At 57.8% G+C, this 17,724-nt stretch overlaps 2 protein-coding genes across 2 annotated transcripts; one reads left to right on the top strand and one right to left on the bottom strand.

Moving 5' to 3' along the window:
- Positions 1 to 115: 115 nt before the first annotated feature.
- NFKBIB (NFKB inhibitor beta) lies at positions 116 to 8,118 on the top strand. The gene is made up of 6 exons (XM_084612167.1): positions 116 to 677; positions 1,398 to 1,503; positions 2,390 to 2,618; positions 3,254 to 3,342; positions 3,464 to 3,697; positions 4,820 to 8,118. The coding sequence occupies exons 1-6, from the start codon at positions 280 to 282 to the stop codon at positions 4,865 to 4,867; spliced, it is 1,104 nt and encodes a 367-aa protein (XP_084468293.1). The 5' UTR covers positions 116 to 279; the 3' UTR covers positions 4,868 to 8,118.
- Positions 8,119 to 10,057: 1,939 nt separating this feature from the next.
- LOC311511929 (proteasome subunit alpha type-6-like) lies at positions 10,058 to 15,744 on the bottom strand (the record flags this gene model as incomplete). The annotated part of the gene is made up of 7 exons (XM_084612884.1): positions 10,058 to 10,115; positions 10,200 to 10,294; positions 10,696 to 10,874; positions 11,304 to 11,459; positions 12,447 to 12,528; positions 14,307 to 14,401; positions 15,669 to 15,744. 7 exons carry the CDS (start codon positions 15,742 to 15,744, stop codon positions 10,058 to 10,060), a joined length of 741 nt encoding a protein of 246 aa, XP_084469010.1.
- Between the last annotated feature and the right edge of the window lie 1,980 nt (positions 15,745 to 17,724).

A 17,724-nucleotide genomic window follows, 5' to 3' on the forward strand; every position in this document is an offset into this window, starting at 1 on the left:
CCCCGCGGCCCAGGACCACAACTCCCAGCGCGCCCCGCGCCACAGGACTACAGCTCCCAGCGCGCCCCGCGGCCCCGCCCCCTTTCCCCCAGCGCGCCCCGCGGCCCAGGACCACAACTCCCAGCGCGCCCCGCGGCCGCCCGGCGGCGATTGGCTGGGGCGCGGGGAATTCCCCGGGCCCCGAAATCCCCTGCACGGGCGCAGCCTGAGCCAGCGGCGCCGGGCCGGGCATGGCGGCGGCGCCCCGCGAGCCGCAGCGTTAGGGCGGGTCCGGGAGCCATGGCGGCGCCGCAGCCGGCGGCCGCGCTCGGGGAGGCCAAGCGGCCGGAGGCGGGCGAGGACTGGTGCGACAGCGGCCTGGGCTCCCTGAGCGAGGGGCAGCTCAGCCAGATCCAGGACGGCCTGGGGGCCCCGCCGGAGAAGCCCCCCCCGGGCCCGGGCCCGGCCGCCGGCCCCCCCGAGGCCTGCGGGTCGGTCTCCGAGCGCCTGGACTCCGCCCTGGGCGAGGAGGAAGCCGGCTGGGGGGCGGCCGCGGGGCCGGAGCTGGGGGCGCTCGCCCGGGGCGTGGAGGCCGTGCGGCTCGGGGACCCCGCGGCCGGGCCCGGGGAGGCGCCCGCGGCGGCCCCCGGGGCCTGGCTGCGCCACGTCCTGGGCTTCGTGACCGAGGACGGGGATACGTAAGTGTCCGGGCGCCCCCGCTTTGTCCGCCGCGCCCCCCTCCGCGGCTTGGGGGGGGGTGAAGCCCCCCGGCTTCGGGGCCGCCCCCACACCGGCCAGGCCCCCTCCCGCCGCGCTCGGGGGCCCTCTCCCGGGAACGGCCCCGGCTGGGGCCTCGTGGTCCCCAGCCCCGTCTCCCCCACGGGTCCCCGGCCTGGGGGCGACGTTAAGGGGGGGGAAGCCAACTCCGGGAGAGCCGCTGGGCTGCAGCCCGGCTCGATGGGCCGTGAAAGTGCAGCATTGCGGGGGTCCGAGTCGTCGGCTCCCCCGGGTGCGCCTCGGTCCTGGCCCACAGCCAGCTCCCTGCTCTAGTTTCGGACTTCGGACACGCAGCTTTGTTGATGTGCTTCAGCCCTAAACCGCGTATTTCAGTGCTGTCTCCACTGACCCTGGCCCTCAATCCCTGGCCTCTCGGCCCCGGGAGGCTTTAGACGGCATCTGCAACTCGGTCACCCCTGGGAGCTTTTTCCGCTGCCTACGCTCCTACCAAGATTTGCCCTATGGCCTCCCTGCTATATCCCCAGCTCCTTGGTACGTGCTCGCTCTCTCTCTCGGCTGACTAAATCAATTCCTCGGCTTGCTAATCGCTTTGCTTCCCTTTCAGGTGCAGTATTTTCAGCCAGTTGCGCGGTACCGCTTTTTTGTTTTGCTGGGAGTGGTGTCTGTTCTTCTCTCCCCAGAGCTCTCCACCTGGCTGTGATTCACGAACATGAGGCCTTTCTGGATTCTATCTTGCAGTACACGGCTGGGACGGAATACTTGGATCTGCAGAACGACCTGGGCCAGGTTGGGCCGAGACTGGAGCATTTTCTGTCTGTATCATCCTCCATTTTCCAGTGGGGAAACTGAGGCACGAGGGGGCAAATTGGCTTGCCCGAAGATTGCACAGCAAGTCGGGGGGCAGAACTCAGGAGTACTGGCTCCCAGTCTGGTCCCCGCATGATGCCACCTCCTTTATGGAATGCTTGGGGTGCTGGTTAGAAAATGAAACACAACCCCACGTTAAAAAAACCCTCGGCATCATAAATGACTTGTGGGAGCAGGGAAGAGTGTTACAGAGCACAACAATCTCTTTGGGGCAGGGACTGTTCCTAGCTTTGTGTTTGTACTGTAGCTAGCAGGATAGAGTCCCAAACTGATGGAGATGCTACTGCAAAATAAGTGTTAACAGGGGCTGACATCAAAACACATCTGCCCCTTTTGTGGCAGGGGGATGGGGAGCAAGCGTGGGGGTTTGACAGCAATGGACCAAAGCAGATACGGGGTCAGGGAAGGCTTTGTTTCAGGACATAAGCTGATCTGCACTCATCCTGGGGTCTTCGCTCATCCCAGGCAGATAAACTGACTTCCGTGCAGCTCCTCGAGCACAGGGAGGATATAACCTTGTCCGCTACTGCGCCCGAGTATTACAGGCGGCTTTTGTGAGAATAGTGGATTTACCCTGGCATCCTTGGCTAAAATTCCTGACCCTCTTGTGCAATTGGCTGCTGCCCTCCTGCCCAGAGGTGGCTGTTCCTGGGTTATAGGGTGCAAAGCTGTTTGGGAGAAGTTGGGGTGAAAACCACTGAAAGAAGTGATCTCTAGTGCTGTTGATGATGGTAGGCCAGGCCCCTTTTAGGGGAGATCTACCTTGAGCTTTCTCACCCCCTTCTCTCTCGCTGCCCTTCTCCAGACGGCACTGCACATCGCAGTCATTCTCGGCGCCTCCAACTTTGTCCGCAAGCTGATGGCAGCCGGGGCGGGGCTCTGCGTGCAGGAGAAAGCTGGCCACACCGCGCTGCACCTGGCATGCCGGGAGGGCTGCCAGGACTGCGCACAGTGGCTCCTGACATCGCTGAGTGGGTACAGGCCCTGCGAGGGGAATGATGCCTGCGCTCAGTTGGACTGCACCAATTATGATGGTATGGAGACTCTCGTCACCCACCTGGGAAATACAGTGGGCCTGTTACACGTGGGACCTTTGTCATGAGCATTCTCACCCTCCTTCCCTTCCCCAGCCAATATGGAGCTGGCATAACAGCCTGGCACCAGCCCAGCTCCTGTGGCCAGAGCATGCTGCGCTCCAGCTATGCTCCGCTCCCTCCGAGCCTGCGGAGGGCCAAACGTAAGTTAGAGCAGTCCTGAGGCTTCTCTAACATACCCAAGAAAACACCAGAATTTGGCCATCACCAAAATGACTTCCATGCCCGTTTTCCCCAAGTGCAGAAATGGCTTAACTGAGAGAGAGAGGCCTGCCACTTTGGGGGTGACAAAAACCAAAAGGCAGCGTGCTGGATGGATACATAGTCTGTTGTGTAGCCTATAGTTAACCTGTGGAACTGCCTGCTGCCAGACATGACTGGAGCGAAGAAATCAATGAGACTGCTCCATAAAAGATCCCTCTAGTCTTGGTTCCCCCCCCTCAGCAGGGCAAACAATCCTCTCGTGCTGCCATGACAGCAGCCAGCTGGTCCACCAATAGGTTACTAGCTGGCCTGAGGGAGACGGAAATCAACTTGTGGGGTTGACCAAAATTGTCCGCTCTTGGTTTCCACAGGTTACACGCCGCTGCATGTGGCTGTCCTGCGGAAGGACCTTGAAGTGGTCAAGCTCCTTGTGGGTGCCGGAGCCGATCTCAACAAGGCAGTTAGTACTGGGCGCTGGGGTGGATCGTCTATGGGGAGGGGTGGGAAGAGATCGGAAGGCTTTTACCCTTCCCCGAGTACTCCATAGCAGCCTCGCTGACTTGTCTGTCCACCGCTGGCAGGAGCTGAGCTGTGGCCGGAGTCCCCTCCACTTGGCAGTGGAGTCGCAGAGCGCGGAAGTGGTGGAGTGTCTGCTGCGTGCCGGAGCGGACCCGAGGGCCCGGATGTACGTCGGTTACACCCCCATCTATAGCGCCCTACACAGGCCCAACCAAAAGGTCTTGCAGCTGCTCCGGGAGTTCGGCTCGGAGGAGCCCGACTGGGATTCGGAGGAGAGCCTGGCTGAGAGCAGTGACGTGAGTGGGGTGGGGGTGCTGAATTAACACCAGGCCAAGCTTCACCCCTTGCAAGTGTGGCTCATCTCTGTCCTAGAGCAACCCCTCCCCCTGTAGGAGTGACGGGGGACTTGAGGCCTAGACAGCAGTACTGGAAAGCCATTCCCATTCTCTAGCCATGTAGCATCCCCCATGTGGAACGAATTGGCAGGTCTCAGCCTGGTTCCTAGTTCGCTCTGCCACTAACCAGCCCCCTCCTGGGTAAGCCTAGTGGACGCTGAAGATCAAACAGGACCCACAGAGACTGAACCCCCCTGCTTAGAGTGGGTCCCTTTAAAACACAGTGGGTGGGGAAGCTGGCATTGCGATTGGCAGCAGTGCAGACCAAAGGGGTCTTTCACCAGCAGGGGATTCTCTTTTCGAAGGGATTGAGTTCCTCGAGTCTCTGGTCTAGTTGGATTAACACAGACCAGGTTAAGGGGTGATTGTATCGGTTTGTAAGTACGTACATCACAGTGCTTGATTTGTAGTAAAAGAGGTGTGACTTTTTTTTTAACATTCATGACTGACCTGGCAAGCCCCGAGATGCCGGTGCTATGAATTGCCAAGCCTAAAGGTGCCAGGACTCGGCCCTAGCACAAATTAAGCACTGCTATGTGGGTATAAGAAATTTGACAGTAGATGATCCAGCGGTTGGAAATTGAAGCATTCAGACTTGTCTAGCTTCAGGATATTCAGGAGAGAAGGGCAAATTTTTAAGAGTAATTAGTCCTTAATTTTCCTAGAGCTGTGATGGATTCTCCATCACTGACAATGTTTTTAAATCAAAATTGGAGGTCTGTGTCTCTTCTCCCCCCCACCCCCATCTGCTGTTGTTCAAACAGCAATTAATTCAGGGCAGCTCCAGGGCCTGCATTTTACAGGAAGTCAGACTTGATCACAGTCGTCCCTTCTGGCCTTAGGATCTATGAGCCTAATACAAGAAGGGAAGAAACCTGAACACGGGGCATCGGCAGCAACAGCCAACTTTGTGTTTCAATCTGGCCCTCCCCACCTGCTGCATAACAGTCTCTAAACACGCCCACGCCCCCTTCGATCCCGCCATACCTCTCAGGTCATCAGTGAAGCTCTCCCGTTTTTCAGGAGGAATACGACGACATAGTCATCAACAGTGGACACTATAAGAACTGACGGGGCCGGGCCGGCATCCCCTGCAGCGTGAGCCGTTACCCATCGTGGCAGTGAACCTCTCCGTAAAAGACTAGTGTCCTGCTCTGCTGCTGTGGGAAGAAGTTTGGCAGTGGCTCAATCTCTCCATTCCCAGCTAGTTCCGACTATTTATCCAAAAGCTGCAGTTTCTGGCAACGCTCAGTGTAAAGCTCCCACTACTTGGAACCGGTAGCCGTGAGCCTTGATCTAATCCGTTTATTTCCCCCCCCTTTGTTCGTTTTCTTTTGTGTTTCTTAGCTGTCAGTTTATATTGAGTTATTTTGATTACGTTAAAATAAAAAAAAGGTATTTCGGCACCTGCTGCTCTTTGCAGTCGCAGCTGGGATGGACTGTCAGCAGGATTTCTCTGCTCGCTGTATCCTTTGCCCTGTCGAGCCATTCAAAGCGGGAGCGTCATCCCTATCCATGCAAGGGGTCCTGCTGGAGTCCACAGATGCTGTTCACATAACCAAGCAATTCGGGTCTGTGGGGAGCTGCACAGCACGTTGCATTTCCGGCTGGGTTTTAGCTGCCTTTCAAACGTCCTGGGCCTGTTTGCTTTTATCTTGAGCAGCACTGAGCACCGCCCAACTCCAGTTGGATTTAGTACTTGGGAACAGCTAAAAAGAATCTGACCCCATCTAAGCACCTAAATGAGGTGGATAGATTTTCATGAGCGCCATGCAGCCCTGGTCTCCTCCTGCAGCCGTAAGGCCGAGGGTCGGTGAGTGCTCTTGAAAATCTGAGCCTCTGCTAGCGTTTAGGATCTATCGGCCAAGACAGGGCAAGAGCTCCGGCGCAGGGTAGGTGGATTGAAACAGGCAGGGTGGGGGAGGAATTCACAGGAGGAGCAGATGAGAGATGAGGCTGGTGGAAAGAATGGGGGTGGGGTGTGTGATGAGCAGAGGGAGTGACAGAGTGAGGAAGAGGAGGGAAGAGAGGCCAAAGAGCAAGACCTTTTAGATCTCGAAGGTGGGGGTGAGAGATTGGAAAGAGTCAAGGTGCGTTTGGAGCTGTCTGATTTGGGTCAGACATGGAGAAGGAGGGACTGCGCCTGTGCCCTGTCTGGGGTAGGAACCGCGCATCTCTTGGACCTGTGCATAGGGTCCAAGATGCATCTGTGTCCAGAAGGGCCAATCTTGGCTTCTTAGCAGCTAGCCAGTACTGCAGGGTGGGACCGTCTTCATTCCTTTCCCTGAGGAGTCGGTTTTCTTCCTCGGTGCCCGCTGATTGGCTGTAAAGCCTTGTTCGTGCTATCCTCGGCGCTGGGTGTCAATGGGGTCTCTTGGAGCTGTGTGAGAAGCAGTTGTCCCATCCCGTAACGTTTTTAGAGATCAACAAATTTGCCTGCTCCAAATTTGAGCTGAAAACTCCCACCTCGGCCTTTCACGAGCGGAACGGCTGAAAATAATTTCAGTTGCGTTGTTATATTTTGATCGTTTTGTCGTCTGAATTTATTCATTTCAAAACCAAAAGTTGTTTTGATGACAAAACTGGAAACTTTCCTTGTTAAAACAGGACGTTTCACTGGTTTTAAACCCCCAGCCGCCCCCCAGTGTTTTGGATTGAGCAAGTCAGCCAAAGCAGCCCTGTTCACAAGCAGCTTTGGCTCTGACAAATTGATGTGGGTTTTTTTCCGGGGGGGAAAACCGGTTTGTCAAATTCCCAACTAGCTCTGATCTTTGTGTCTAACGTGATGGAGATGGGACCGCTGGGTGCTGTGCTGTCTGAAATGGCTTCTGTTTGCCAGGGGGGGAAGCGGGGGGTAATTTTGGAAGAGCTGCCCTAGGCAGACCTGGGACTTGATTTAGAAACTGGCTGCATGAGTTACAGATGGAATGGGGGGGGGTAGGTCTTACTAATAAACCATTTGTGGTTTGGAAAGGTGTGGGGAGAAAGGATCTAATTCTAAACAAAATCCTCCTTCAACGAGGCTGCTGTTTTCTCCTTTACATTCTCATACGTCTTGTAAATGAAAACACAGGCCAAAATGTAAGGGGAGATTGGGGCTCTCTGTTTTTAGGGGGCCGGGGTTAATTCTCAAGCTCTGAGCACCTTAGCTGACCTCAATGTGATCTCAGTACCAGGAGGTGGGGGTGGGATAATGAGGTTCTGGGTGTGTCTTTGGGGGTGGGGGGGCCTAGAATCAGTAGCCTCCCTAGGAAGTAGGGTTGGATTTTTAGTTCACTTGCCCCAGTGCGAAGGACTGAGGGACCTGACTGTTAAGAGTCAATAATACTTTTCCCAGCTCGCAAGTGGACCAGGATTGAGCCCTCTAGGCCTCCGCACTTATTACTAAAGGGCTTGTCTAACACACAAGTTGTAGCACTTCAACACCTGGCTCTGTGCAGCAGGAGATAACCACGGAGGTCAGTCTCATTGTCCCCATTTTACAGATGGGGAAACAGATGCACAATGAGTTGGCCACGGTCACCCAACGGGCCCGTGGCCAAATTGGGAGTAGAACCCAGGTTCACCAAGTCCTCTGTGCACTAGATCACACTGCCTCTTTGTGTCTTTCTAGTTCAAGTTGTACAATCCCATCTGTGGGCATGCAGTTATATTGTCACAAAGGTGCTTTATTCCCCTCTGGGAAGGGGAATAGGCTGTCCCAATATAAGGCACCTTTCGACCAGTCTAACTGACCACACTAGCGGTTGTACTGTCTTGCTATCAATTTAAAAACAAAACAAAACAAAAAAAAAACCCCAAACCTGTCACCCCGCAAATGACCTAGTTCTACTGTTACAAACATTGCTGCGTGGATCAGGCCTCAAACCTGGCCTTCTTGGAATGGACAGACCGATGCCCAGCCCCACAGATGGGTTTTGATCCATTGGATGAGGGACACTTTTGTTCATGAGGCTCTTCCCAGGTTAGCTCCTGAAAACAACCTGGTCCCTGGCTCATTCTTCTCGAACACCACACTGAAGAGGCTGGCTGAAGAAACTCGGCAGAAGGGAAATGGCTTTCTCTATGTAAGCATTGTCTCTTCATTTCCCCAGCTGGTTCTGTGTCTAAAGACCCAGATACCACATCACTCTCATCCAGTGCGTGTGGGTTTTAAGCTATGTTGTGAGTTTTGTGGGAGCTGTCGTTCAACTTTATACGGTTCTGTGTCTGTGTGTTCTTTCTCCCCACCAGTCTTTGCTTTTGCTGGATCCCGCTCTCTGTATCGTGTATGTTCTTGACCAGTGATGGGGGATGAGATTAAAGCTACTGCTTGAACTATACAGCGTGTCCGGTGTTCATGTGGAGGGCAGGGCGTTTGGACAGAGGACTGGACTCGCTGCATCACCGCCATAGTCCATCTCTAATAATACCCGGTTCTTACATAGCACATCCCATCCATAGAGCTCAAAGTGCTGCACAAAGGAGGTAAGCAGCATTTTCTCCCCATTTTACAGACAGGAAAACTGAGGCACAGAAAGGGGAAGTGACTTGCCCGAGGTCATGCACCAGGCCAGTGGCAGAGCTGGGCCTGGAACCCCTGGCTCCTGAGGTCCAGCCCAGCAGTCTACCCACTAGGCCATGCGTGCCTGATCGAGTCCTGCATGCTGCCCCCCACACAGTGCGTGCTTCCCTCTCCGGAGTTCTGACTTCGCTACCTTTTCAGTTTCCTCAAATACTTCCTTTGTTCTTGTGTTGGGAGAAGAGATGCTCCCGATCTCTGTGTCCAGGAATCTCACTGCTAGCATTGTGCCCTACTTTGGCCCTGTCTACACCCAGGGCGCCCCAGCTGCTGCAGGGGAGATTATTATGCGTAGCCAGAAGCAGTTTTTCTGCTGCTGTAGTTAATCTGGGTGGTGGTCGCTGGGTCAGCAGAAGAATTCTTCCAGCCACCTAGCTGTGTCTGGGCCAGGCACTCAATTTTTCACACCTCTGCACACGTGACCCACTTGGCATTGACGGGCAGAGCTATTGTAGCCGAAGCTAGTCCGGTAGCGTTTGACTTTGCGGGTGGAGTAACTATTCTGCCGTAGAGCCACTCATTCCAGGATCGAGTATCCAAAGTGGGCTGTGATATTGAAATAGCTACGCCAGCCCGTTTTTACCTCCTAAATCCTTCAAAGCCCCTGGAATGTATCTAACAACTAGGCTTTATGTTGGCTCTGCCTAGGGTGACGTCAGCTTATTAGCTCTTACAGAGCGCTGTGTTTTCCAAGCACACAGAATCCGAGACGTGTCGGGCTGGAAGGGACCTTGGGTGGTCGTCTAGTCCAGTCCCCGGCCCGCAGGCAGGAGCAAGTCCAACCTGTCCTTAAAACCCTCCAGTGATGGGGATCCCACAACCTCCCTGGGACGCCTGTTCCAGAGCTTCACTCCCCGGAGCGTTGGAAAGTTTTTGTCCTGATATCTCACCTCAATCTCCCTTGCTGCAGATTAAGCCCATTACAGCTTGTCCTCCCTCCCAGTTTTGATTTAAAAAGTGCCACTGGTGGACAGCCCTTCGTAGATTGTTCCAAGTGTTAACTATCCTCTCTGTGAAAAATTTACACCTTGTTTCCAGTCTGAATTTCTCTAGCTTCAATTTCCAGCCATTGGATCGTGTTAGACCTTCCTCTGCTAGACCGAAGAGTCCAGTATTAAATGTTTGTTCCCCATGGAGGTACTGATAGCCTGGATCCACTTACCTCTTCACCTTCTCTTTGTTAAGCTAAAGAGATTGTTCTGAGTCTGTCACTTCAAGGCAGGTTTTCTAATCCTTTAATCATTTTTGTGGCTCTTCTCTGACCCCTCTCCAATTTATCAATGTCCTCCTTGAGTTGTGAGCACTAGCACTGGACACAGTATTTGGTTTTACGAGGCTTGCCGCTGCTGCGAAGACTTATGCCCTGGCTTAATGTTACACACATCCCATAAAGATTAAGCATGTGCTCTGTCTAAATGCACCTTTTTCCATAACACAGACAAGGCCTGACAGAGAGAGAGAAACAGAGAAATCTCATGCTTCAGGCCATCAGCGGTCACAGGGGTCAGGAAGGAACTGGACTAGGAGGGTTCTTAATTAAACATTTTAAAAAGCACTGCAGGCTATCATGACATTAGCCGTGTTGTAACTGGATTACTGTGGGGGAATCTACATGTTAATGTTATAACTAAGATCCAGGCTTTCGAGGGGTCCCTTTCAGAAGCAGTTTCTTGTCCTGAAGGATTCGGTGGTCATTGAGGTTATTCCCGTTCTGCAATGGTGACCAGGTGACGCTCGATCTCATCCTCGCTCAGTGTCCTGCAAGCCACCAAGACAGGGTGTTGTTAATTCGAGACTGCTCTGGAAATGGGCGGGAGGAACTTGTAGGCCAAGAAGTCTTACCGGAATTGGGGATGCTCTGATGTTACTATCCCCACTTCAATCTCACTGGCCTTGAAGTCTGTGGAGAGGACCGTCGATAAGCAAGTAATTGCCAACTGTCAGCCAAGGAAGAAAAGGAAAAGACTTTTTCTACTTTGCATGTGGTTGACCTGTGGAACTCCCTGCTCCAAGATATTACCGAGACAAATAACATAGGTCCTGATTCTTCCACTCTATGACCTGTGCTAGTTTTTTAAATGGGACGTGACACCCCTGGAGAGTAGAATTCAAAACTTTCACCAGACAAGTCACTGCTGAAGGGAGTGTTGCATTGTGGGATTGTTAGTGGAGGACTGCGTATACGTTCTAGCACCAGACTGATAGATCTATACCAGCACAGGGCTCACGTTGCTCCAGGAAGGGGATACACTGACCCAGTCATGTACGGTAATGCACGGTTGTGTGGTAACACACACAATGCACAGGCATGCATGGAGACACACACACACACACTGACCTCTACAGGATCCACAGGTGAGCCCTGTTTCTTCTTCAAGGTCTTCTCCAGGAAGCTGTTCGCTTCGGTCTGCTTCACCCCAGCAGTGGTCGCTTTATAGCCACAGTAGTAACCCGCTGGGTCGCATTTGAACAGCTGGGGCCCCAGTTCCTGGTCGATCCCGATCAGGATCATACCTGCTGCCAGAAGTGGGAAGGGAGGGTTCATGGGAAGGGGCGGGATCCTGTGTCTCGAACCGTCCGAACCAGGGGCATTTAGAGCCAGAGTGTGAAGGGGCCCTAAAGGAATAGTCAGTGGCGGTGTTGGGGGAGCTCCTAGGGGACCACCGGGGTCCTCGGGGAGGTGAAAGGTGGGAGGGGGCATTTAGAGAAGGGGAAGAAGTTGGAGGGTTTGCTGGGGCAGCCATGCGGGGGTTAGCAATTAAGGGAGGGCTGAGTTAAGGGGGGGGTCTGGGGTTATGGGGCAGGCTGTGAGTGGGGTAGGGGATGGGGGTGATCAGTGATTGAGCAGGGCTAAGTGGGGAACAGATGGAGGCTGGGTAAAGGAGAGGGGTGACTCTGGGTGAGTCCATGGTGGGGGGGGCCTCTCCCCTGCCCCCCATCACTCACAGCAGCCCAGGGGTCTCATCTCGGCGTTCTGCGTGTAGACCTGGGAGATGTCAGCCATGCGCCTGCACAGCATCGCCACCGGGATCTCGTAGCCCTTCTTGTACTTCCACTTGGCAGCCTCGTGCCGGGCGCGCTGCACCTGGGACCGGCCGTCGGCTGGGCGGGGAAAGGAGCCCCCGTCAAACGAGGCACAAGCAGGACGTGTGTGTGTCACCCTCCCTGCCGCCCCAGGCTGGAGGGTCTAAGTCCTGCTCTGTGTGTGTCTGTCCCCACCGCTAGAGGGAATCAGAGCTGTGTCATTCAATGAGTCCGTTGCTTTCTGCGGGCCAAACAGCTCACAAACAGGATAAAAGCCCTAATACTGCTACACCCAAGAGTCGTCCCCTTAGAGCCTGGCCGCTGCGGAGCTGGAGGACCAGGGTTCTGACCCCTGGCCGGCTCCCAAGGACGCGTGGGGCGAGTCACTCCCTCTCTCGCGGCCTCAGTTTTCCCATCTGTACAACAGGGATAATCACCCTGCCTGTGGCTATTTAGAGAGTGAACTCCTTGGGGCAGGGACTATAATGTGCTCTTGTCTGGGCAGCGCCCATCATAACAGGGGCCCTGATCTCAATGTGTGTGTGGGGGGGGGTCTGGGCAGCGCCCGGCAAATGGGGCCCCTGATCTCGGTTGGGGGGAGGATCTAGGCAGCACTACATGGGCCCTGATCTCGACGGGGGCCCACAACAGGGGCCTCGATCTCAGCTTGTGGCCCCTAGGCGCTGCCGTAATACTGTGCATTTGAGATCTCAGTGCATCCAGGCTAGTGTGTTTCTAGAGGAGAAAAACTTGCTGGCCAGCCTGACGAGATCACCCCACGTACCTTGCTCTCTAGATCAGGACTTTGGGGCAGCCAGTGTAAGCGTCTCCGGGTCAGATCTAGATCTGGTTTCAGGCCGCCACATGGGAGGATGTGGGGGATTGAACCAGCGAACTCCAGAGCGAGAAGGTGGAGGGGCAGGGCCCAGGCCCTGTTCTGGGGGCGGTCTCAGACTCGTACCCCGCATGGACGGGCGCAGAGCAGGAGTCCCCAGGAATTGCTAACGCCAGGTCAGGATTCATCCCCTGGGAGGGAACCAGAGCCCGCCCCTGGCCCCGGCTTACCACTCATGCCGGTCATGGCACAGCCGATGGTCTCCGTCAAGCGATACAGGTTGGTGACCGTGCTGGGATCCAGGAGCTTATCCTAGGGGTGGGAGTGAAGACACCAAGGCCAGGTGATTTCCCAGCAGGACGCCCCGGCCCGTCACCTGCTGCCCCGGGGGTCAGGCTGGAGGGCGGTTGCCCTGGGGCCCAGGTGGAAATCACCCCTGCATCCTACGGCTGGACCGGCTCATCCCTGGGCTTTATGTGCCGAGCCGGGTGGGGAGCCTCCAAAGAAACCCGGCAGGGAGCGGGGGGGGCAGTCAGTGCTGGCCCCAGTGTGACGCTAGGGGGCGCTGTGCTGCAGTGAGCTGGGCAGGGGGCGCTCTCCCCACCCAGTCTGTGCTGACCCCAATGAGGTGCTAGGGGGCGCTGTGCAGCAGGGAGCCGGGCAGGGGGCTCAGCAGGGGGCGCTCTCCCTGCCCAGTCTGTGCTGACCCCAGTGTGGCACTAGGGGGCGCTGTGATGCAGGGAGCCGGGCAGGAGGCTCAGCGGGGGCGCTCTCCCCGCCCAGTCTGTGCTGACCCCAATGAGGCACTAGGGGGCGCTGTGCAGCAGGGAGCCGGGCAGGGGGCTCAGCAGGGGGTGCTCTCCCCGCCCAGTCTGTGCTGACCCCAATGAGGTGCTAGGGGGCGCTGTGCAGCAGGGAGCCAGGCAGGGGGCTCAGCGGGGGGCGCTCTCCCTGCCCAGTCTGTGCTGACCCCAGTGTGGCACTAGGGGGCGCTGTGATGCAGGGAGCCAGGCAGGGGGCTCAGCGGGGGGCGCTCTCCCTGCCCAGTCTGTGCTGACCCCAATGAGGCGCATGGGGGCGCTGTGCGGCAGGGAGCCAGGCAGGAGGCTCAGCGGGGGGCGCTCTCCCCGCCCAGTCTGTGCTGACCCCCGTGTGGCACTAGGGGGCGCTGTGCAGCAGGGAGCCGGGCAGGGGGCTCAGCGGGGGGCGCTCTCCCCGCCCAGTCTGTGCTGACCCCCGTGTGGCACTAGGGGGCGCTGTGCGGCAGGGAGCCAGGCAGGAGGCTCAGCGGGGGGGCGCTCTCCCCGCCCAGTCTGTGCTGACCCCAATGAGGTGCTAGGGGGCGCTGTGCAGCAGGGAGCCGGGCAGGGGGCTCAGCGGGGGGCGCTCTCCCCGCCCAGTCTGTGCTGACCCCCGTGTGGCACTAGGGGGCGCTGTGCGGCAGGGAGCCGGGCAGGAGGCTCAGCAGGGGGTGCTCTCCCCGCCCAGTCTGTGCTGACCCCAATGAGGTGCTAGGGGGCGCTGTGCGGCAGGGAGCCGGGCAGGAGGCTCAGCAGGGGGTGCTCTCCCCACCCAGTCTGTGCTGACCCCAATGAGGTGCTAGGGGGCGCTGTGCGGCAGGGAGCCGGGCAGGAGGCTCAGCAGGGGGTGCTCTCCCCACCCAGTCTGTGCTGTCCCCAATGAGGTGCTAGGGGGCGCTGTGCAGCAGGGAGCCGGGCAGGGGGCTCAGCAGGGGGCGCTCTCCCCACCCAGTCTGTGCTGTCCCCAATGAGGTGCTAGGGGGCGCTGTGATCCAGCAGTGGACGCTTTCTCCCCACAGCCCTCACAGCCCCCCCGCCCCCCCCCCAAAAGCTGATTGTCGCACATGATGTGCGAGAGCCCAGGTATGAGCCTTGGGGTCCTGGCCCAACTCCAGCTCTTGCGCCCGTGTTCTTTCTCCCCTAAGGCTCCCCACACGGCGGGTTCAGCTGGCACAAGGACCGGGGCCGCCAGCAAAGAGCCAAGGCTGCCCTCGTTAATGCAGGGCACCATGGGCCCGCCTGACCCCACCCCCCGATCTCCGGCCTCTCCCCCACACGCTGGGCTCCTACCGGTACTTTTTTCTGGGTGACCATGGCCACAGAGTCCTCCCCCCTCACGGCCACGGTGGTCAGCCCCCCCTGGCTGATGGCTTTGAAGGCATATTCTGCAACCAGAGACAGCAATCGGTAAATGGAAGAAGAGAGAGGGAGGTGTGGGGGTGATGGCATTTCTCAAGGGCTTTCCATCAGGGCTTCACAGACAAAAACCTGCATGCTGCTGCATGGGGAAACTGAGGCACACTGGGGGGAGGGGAGGGACTTGCCTGAGGCCATGCTGCAAATCAGTATGATGTTGGGAATGGAGCCCAGGAGTCCTGATTCCCAGCCCTGCCCCAGTCCTAATCCACTCTAGATCCACCCCCCTCCCCTCCCAGACCCAGGCATGGAACCCAGGAGTCCTGACTCCTAATTCCCCAGCTCTAACCACTAGACCGGGGTGGGCAAACTTTTTGGCCTGAGGGCCACATCTGGGAATAGAAATTGTATGGGGAGCCATGAATGCTCACAGAATTGGGGTTGGGGTGAGGGAGGGGGCTCTGGGCTGGGGGAGTAGGGTGCGTGGGGAGTGAGGGGGGGATGAGGGTTCCGGCTGGGGATGAGGGGTTTGGGGTGTAGGAGGGTGCTCTGGGCTGGGACCGAGGGGTTTGGAGGGCTGGGGCAGGGGGTTGGGGTGTGGGGAGAAGCTCAGGGGTGCAGGCTCTGGGTGGTGCACTGCCCTGTCCGCAGGCATCCCGTCCCCCCCCCCCCCGCTGCAGCTCCCATTGGAGCGCCGGAGGGGGCCATTGGAGTACGTAGGAGCCGGAGGGGGGCCATGCCGCTGCTTCCTGGAGCTGCGTGGAGTGATCCCCGACCCTGCTCCTGGGCTGGAGCGCCGGAGCAGGGCAAGCCCCAGACCCTGCTCCCCAGTGGGAGCTCGAGGGCCAGCTTAAAACAGCTGGCGGGGCCGGATCCGGCCGCGGGCCATAGTTTGCCCACCTCTGCACTAGCCCCTGCTGCTTCTCAGAACCAGGACCAGCACCCAGGATTTCTGACACCAACCCTGTACTCTAGTTGCTGGACCCTACTCCCCTCCCAGATCAGGGGACAGAACCCAGGAGTCCTGGCTCCCAGCCCCCCCCCGCTCTAACCACTAGACCCTGCTCCCCTCCCAGATCAGGGGACAGAACCCAGGAGTCCTGGCTCCCAGCCCCCCCCCTGCTCTAACCACTAGACCCTGCTCCCCTCCCAGAGCAGGGGACAGAACCCAGGAGTCCTGTTGATTATTCCAGGCCCCATGCTTGGGAGCGAGGGCGCCAATCCCGCTCTGGCTTCAATCCCAAGGGATGAGAAACGTGCGAACCCCCAACCCCAGACAGCACCCTACAGACTGACCCACTTGGTAGAGACGCCCCTTGGGGGAGAAAATGGTGATGTGGCGATCGAAGCCGGCGCTGGACCCACGGGACATTTCGCCGTCCGCCCGGGGGCAGCGGGAGGGAGACAGGCAGACAGGGCCCTCTGCAGAGAAACGGACACTCGCCTCTTTCCCTTTCACTTTCAGTTCACCAGTGGAAAGTACCTGCTGGGAAAGGCTGCGTTAATTGGGCAGAACTGGATGCTGCAGAGGGGGTGCTGGGAAAATATGGGGGGGGTGATCACTGGGGTTGGGGAGTGCAGGGCAGTCAGGAGGGGGTCAGGTTGGGGGCTCACTGGGATGAGGGTGCAGAGCAGCCCAGGGGGTTCAGTTTGGGGTGGCAGGGCAGCAGCAGGGAACCATCCTGCCCTGGCATCTGTCACATTTCTGGGCAAACTGCACCTCCATTTCCCACGTCGGGGGCTCCTCGGCCATCACCTCTCTTGGGCAGAGCCCTGCAGCTCTCCCCCTCCTGACCGGGGTGTTCCCAGGCTCCGCAGCTCCCTGCCCGGTGCTGGCAATCGCCCAGTGAGCCAGACGGCCTCAACGAGCCAACGGCCACGCTGAGCTCCCTCCTCCGGGGCTCCGGGCCGCGGAACAGCCCCTGCTTTTATTCCGCAGGTCACAGCATGACGGAGAAACCATGTAAACCTACACGCGGGCTAAAAAGCTCCCCGGAGATCCACCCAGCTCCAGCCTCGGGCACACGTCCATCCTTCCAACCCTTCCCTACAGATTGGAGGCCCCCCTGCGGCTCACGATCCGGTGTGTTGCAGGATCAGAAAGCAGGTCCCAGATCAGGTTAAACCCGGGCAATTTAGCCAAGAATCCTTTCTTTGTTTGCTGCTCTCTGGGGAACCCAGTTTGAACCAGTATATGCAAGCCTCCCCAGCGGGGGGTACCTCTCTGGAGTGAATCTGCCTGATCCCCCATAGTCCTTAGCGGGCTCTGGTCACCTTCTCCCATGGCACTACAGACCATCCCTGGCCCCCCAATCATACAGAAACCTAAGACAGGGAGATCTCCCCAAGACAGTGCAGGGAATTGCCATGGCTGTCACAGCCCCCCCAAAACCTCAACTCAGCATTAGACCTGAGGCTGCATGTCGCACAGATGCAGGGAAATAGCGGGCTGGTGACATCACCTGGAGTCTAGCCGCCTGCCCCGAGGCAGATGAGAGACGGGGTGTGAAAAATCCAACCCCCCCCCCAAAGCCCCCATGTAGACGGCGCTCGACGGAAGGGGTGGAGGTGGATTGGCTGCCCCCTCGGGGCGTGAGCGGCCTTTACACCGCCGCGGCACGGGATTGCGCTAGGCCTTTGTCAGGGCAGGGTTCCGTCTAGACGGAGGCGGATGGCGCCCTGCTTTGCTCTGCAGCCTGCGGAGTCTGTACCATCCCGGGTGGGCAGCGAAGAGGGGGCGTGAACGAGGCGGAGAGATGCAGAGGGGGCAGCGAGATCACGGGGCAGAGAGGGGGGCCGGAGCTGTTCAGCGCTGTGCAAAGGGAACCCCTGGCACCTTTCAAGACCCAGCAGGACCTTGATACAATGACCCCTGGCTGCGAGGAGCCAGGTGGGGCAATGGACTGGCTCATGCACCTCTGCCCTCTGCTGGCTGAGCGCAGACCTGTGCCTCCATGTGTCATAGTCCCTTAGAGAGCTAATGGGGAGATCCCCCTCTCAGCTCAAGCAGCAGCTGCTTGGGGTCTTGGAGTGGGAGGATGAGTTCTTACCCCGTGCAGCAGTGAAAATCCGATGTTCTTATAATCGGAGTGGAGGGGAGATTTTATAAATTTTGTAATGGCAAATCCAAGGCAAAGGCCTCTCTCCCTGGAGAGGGACCCGAGACACCCAGCCAGACAACGATCAACGTTAGCCAGGTGCAACTGCATCTTGAGGTTAGGGGCAGGCTTGCCAATTTGCAGGCTGATGGGGGATCTCTACTGGCCAGCCAGCCCTGGCCAAGAGGAGGTGGCACTGAGGGTCATACCCCCAGCCCCACTGGAACGGTGGGGGCGGAGCATGGGAGGGCTCT

The sequence above is a fragment of the Lepidochelys olivacea genome (genome assembly GCF_965140295.1).
Source record: "Lepidochelys olivacea isolate rLepOli2 genome assembly, chromosome: 23".
NCBI classification, from domain to species: Eukaryota; Metazoa; Chordata; order Testudines; family Cheloniidae; genus Lepidochelys; species Lepidochelys olivacea.

Coding starts and splice junctions, on each gene's coding strand:
- NFKBIB (XM_084612167.1), top strand. CDS start 280: ATGGCGGCGCCGCAGCCGGCGGCCGCGCTCGGGGAGGCCAAGCGGCCG. Junction 2,619..3,253: donor GGACTGCACCAATTATGATG/GTATGGAGACTC, acceptor TGGTTTCCACAG/GTTACACGCCGCTGCATGTG. Junction 3,343..3,463: donor GAGCCGATCTCAACAAGGCA/GTTAGTACTGGG, acceptor CACCGCTGGCAG/GAGCTGAGCTGTGGCCGGAG.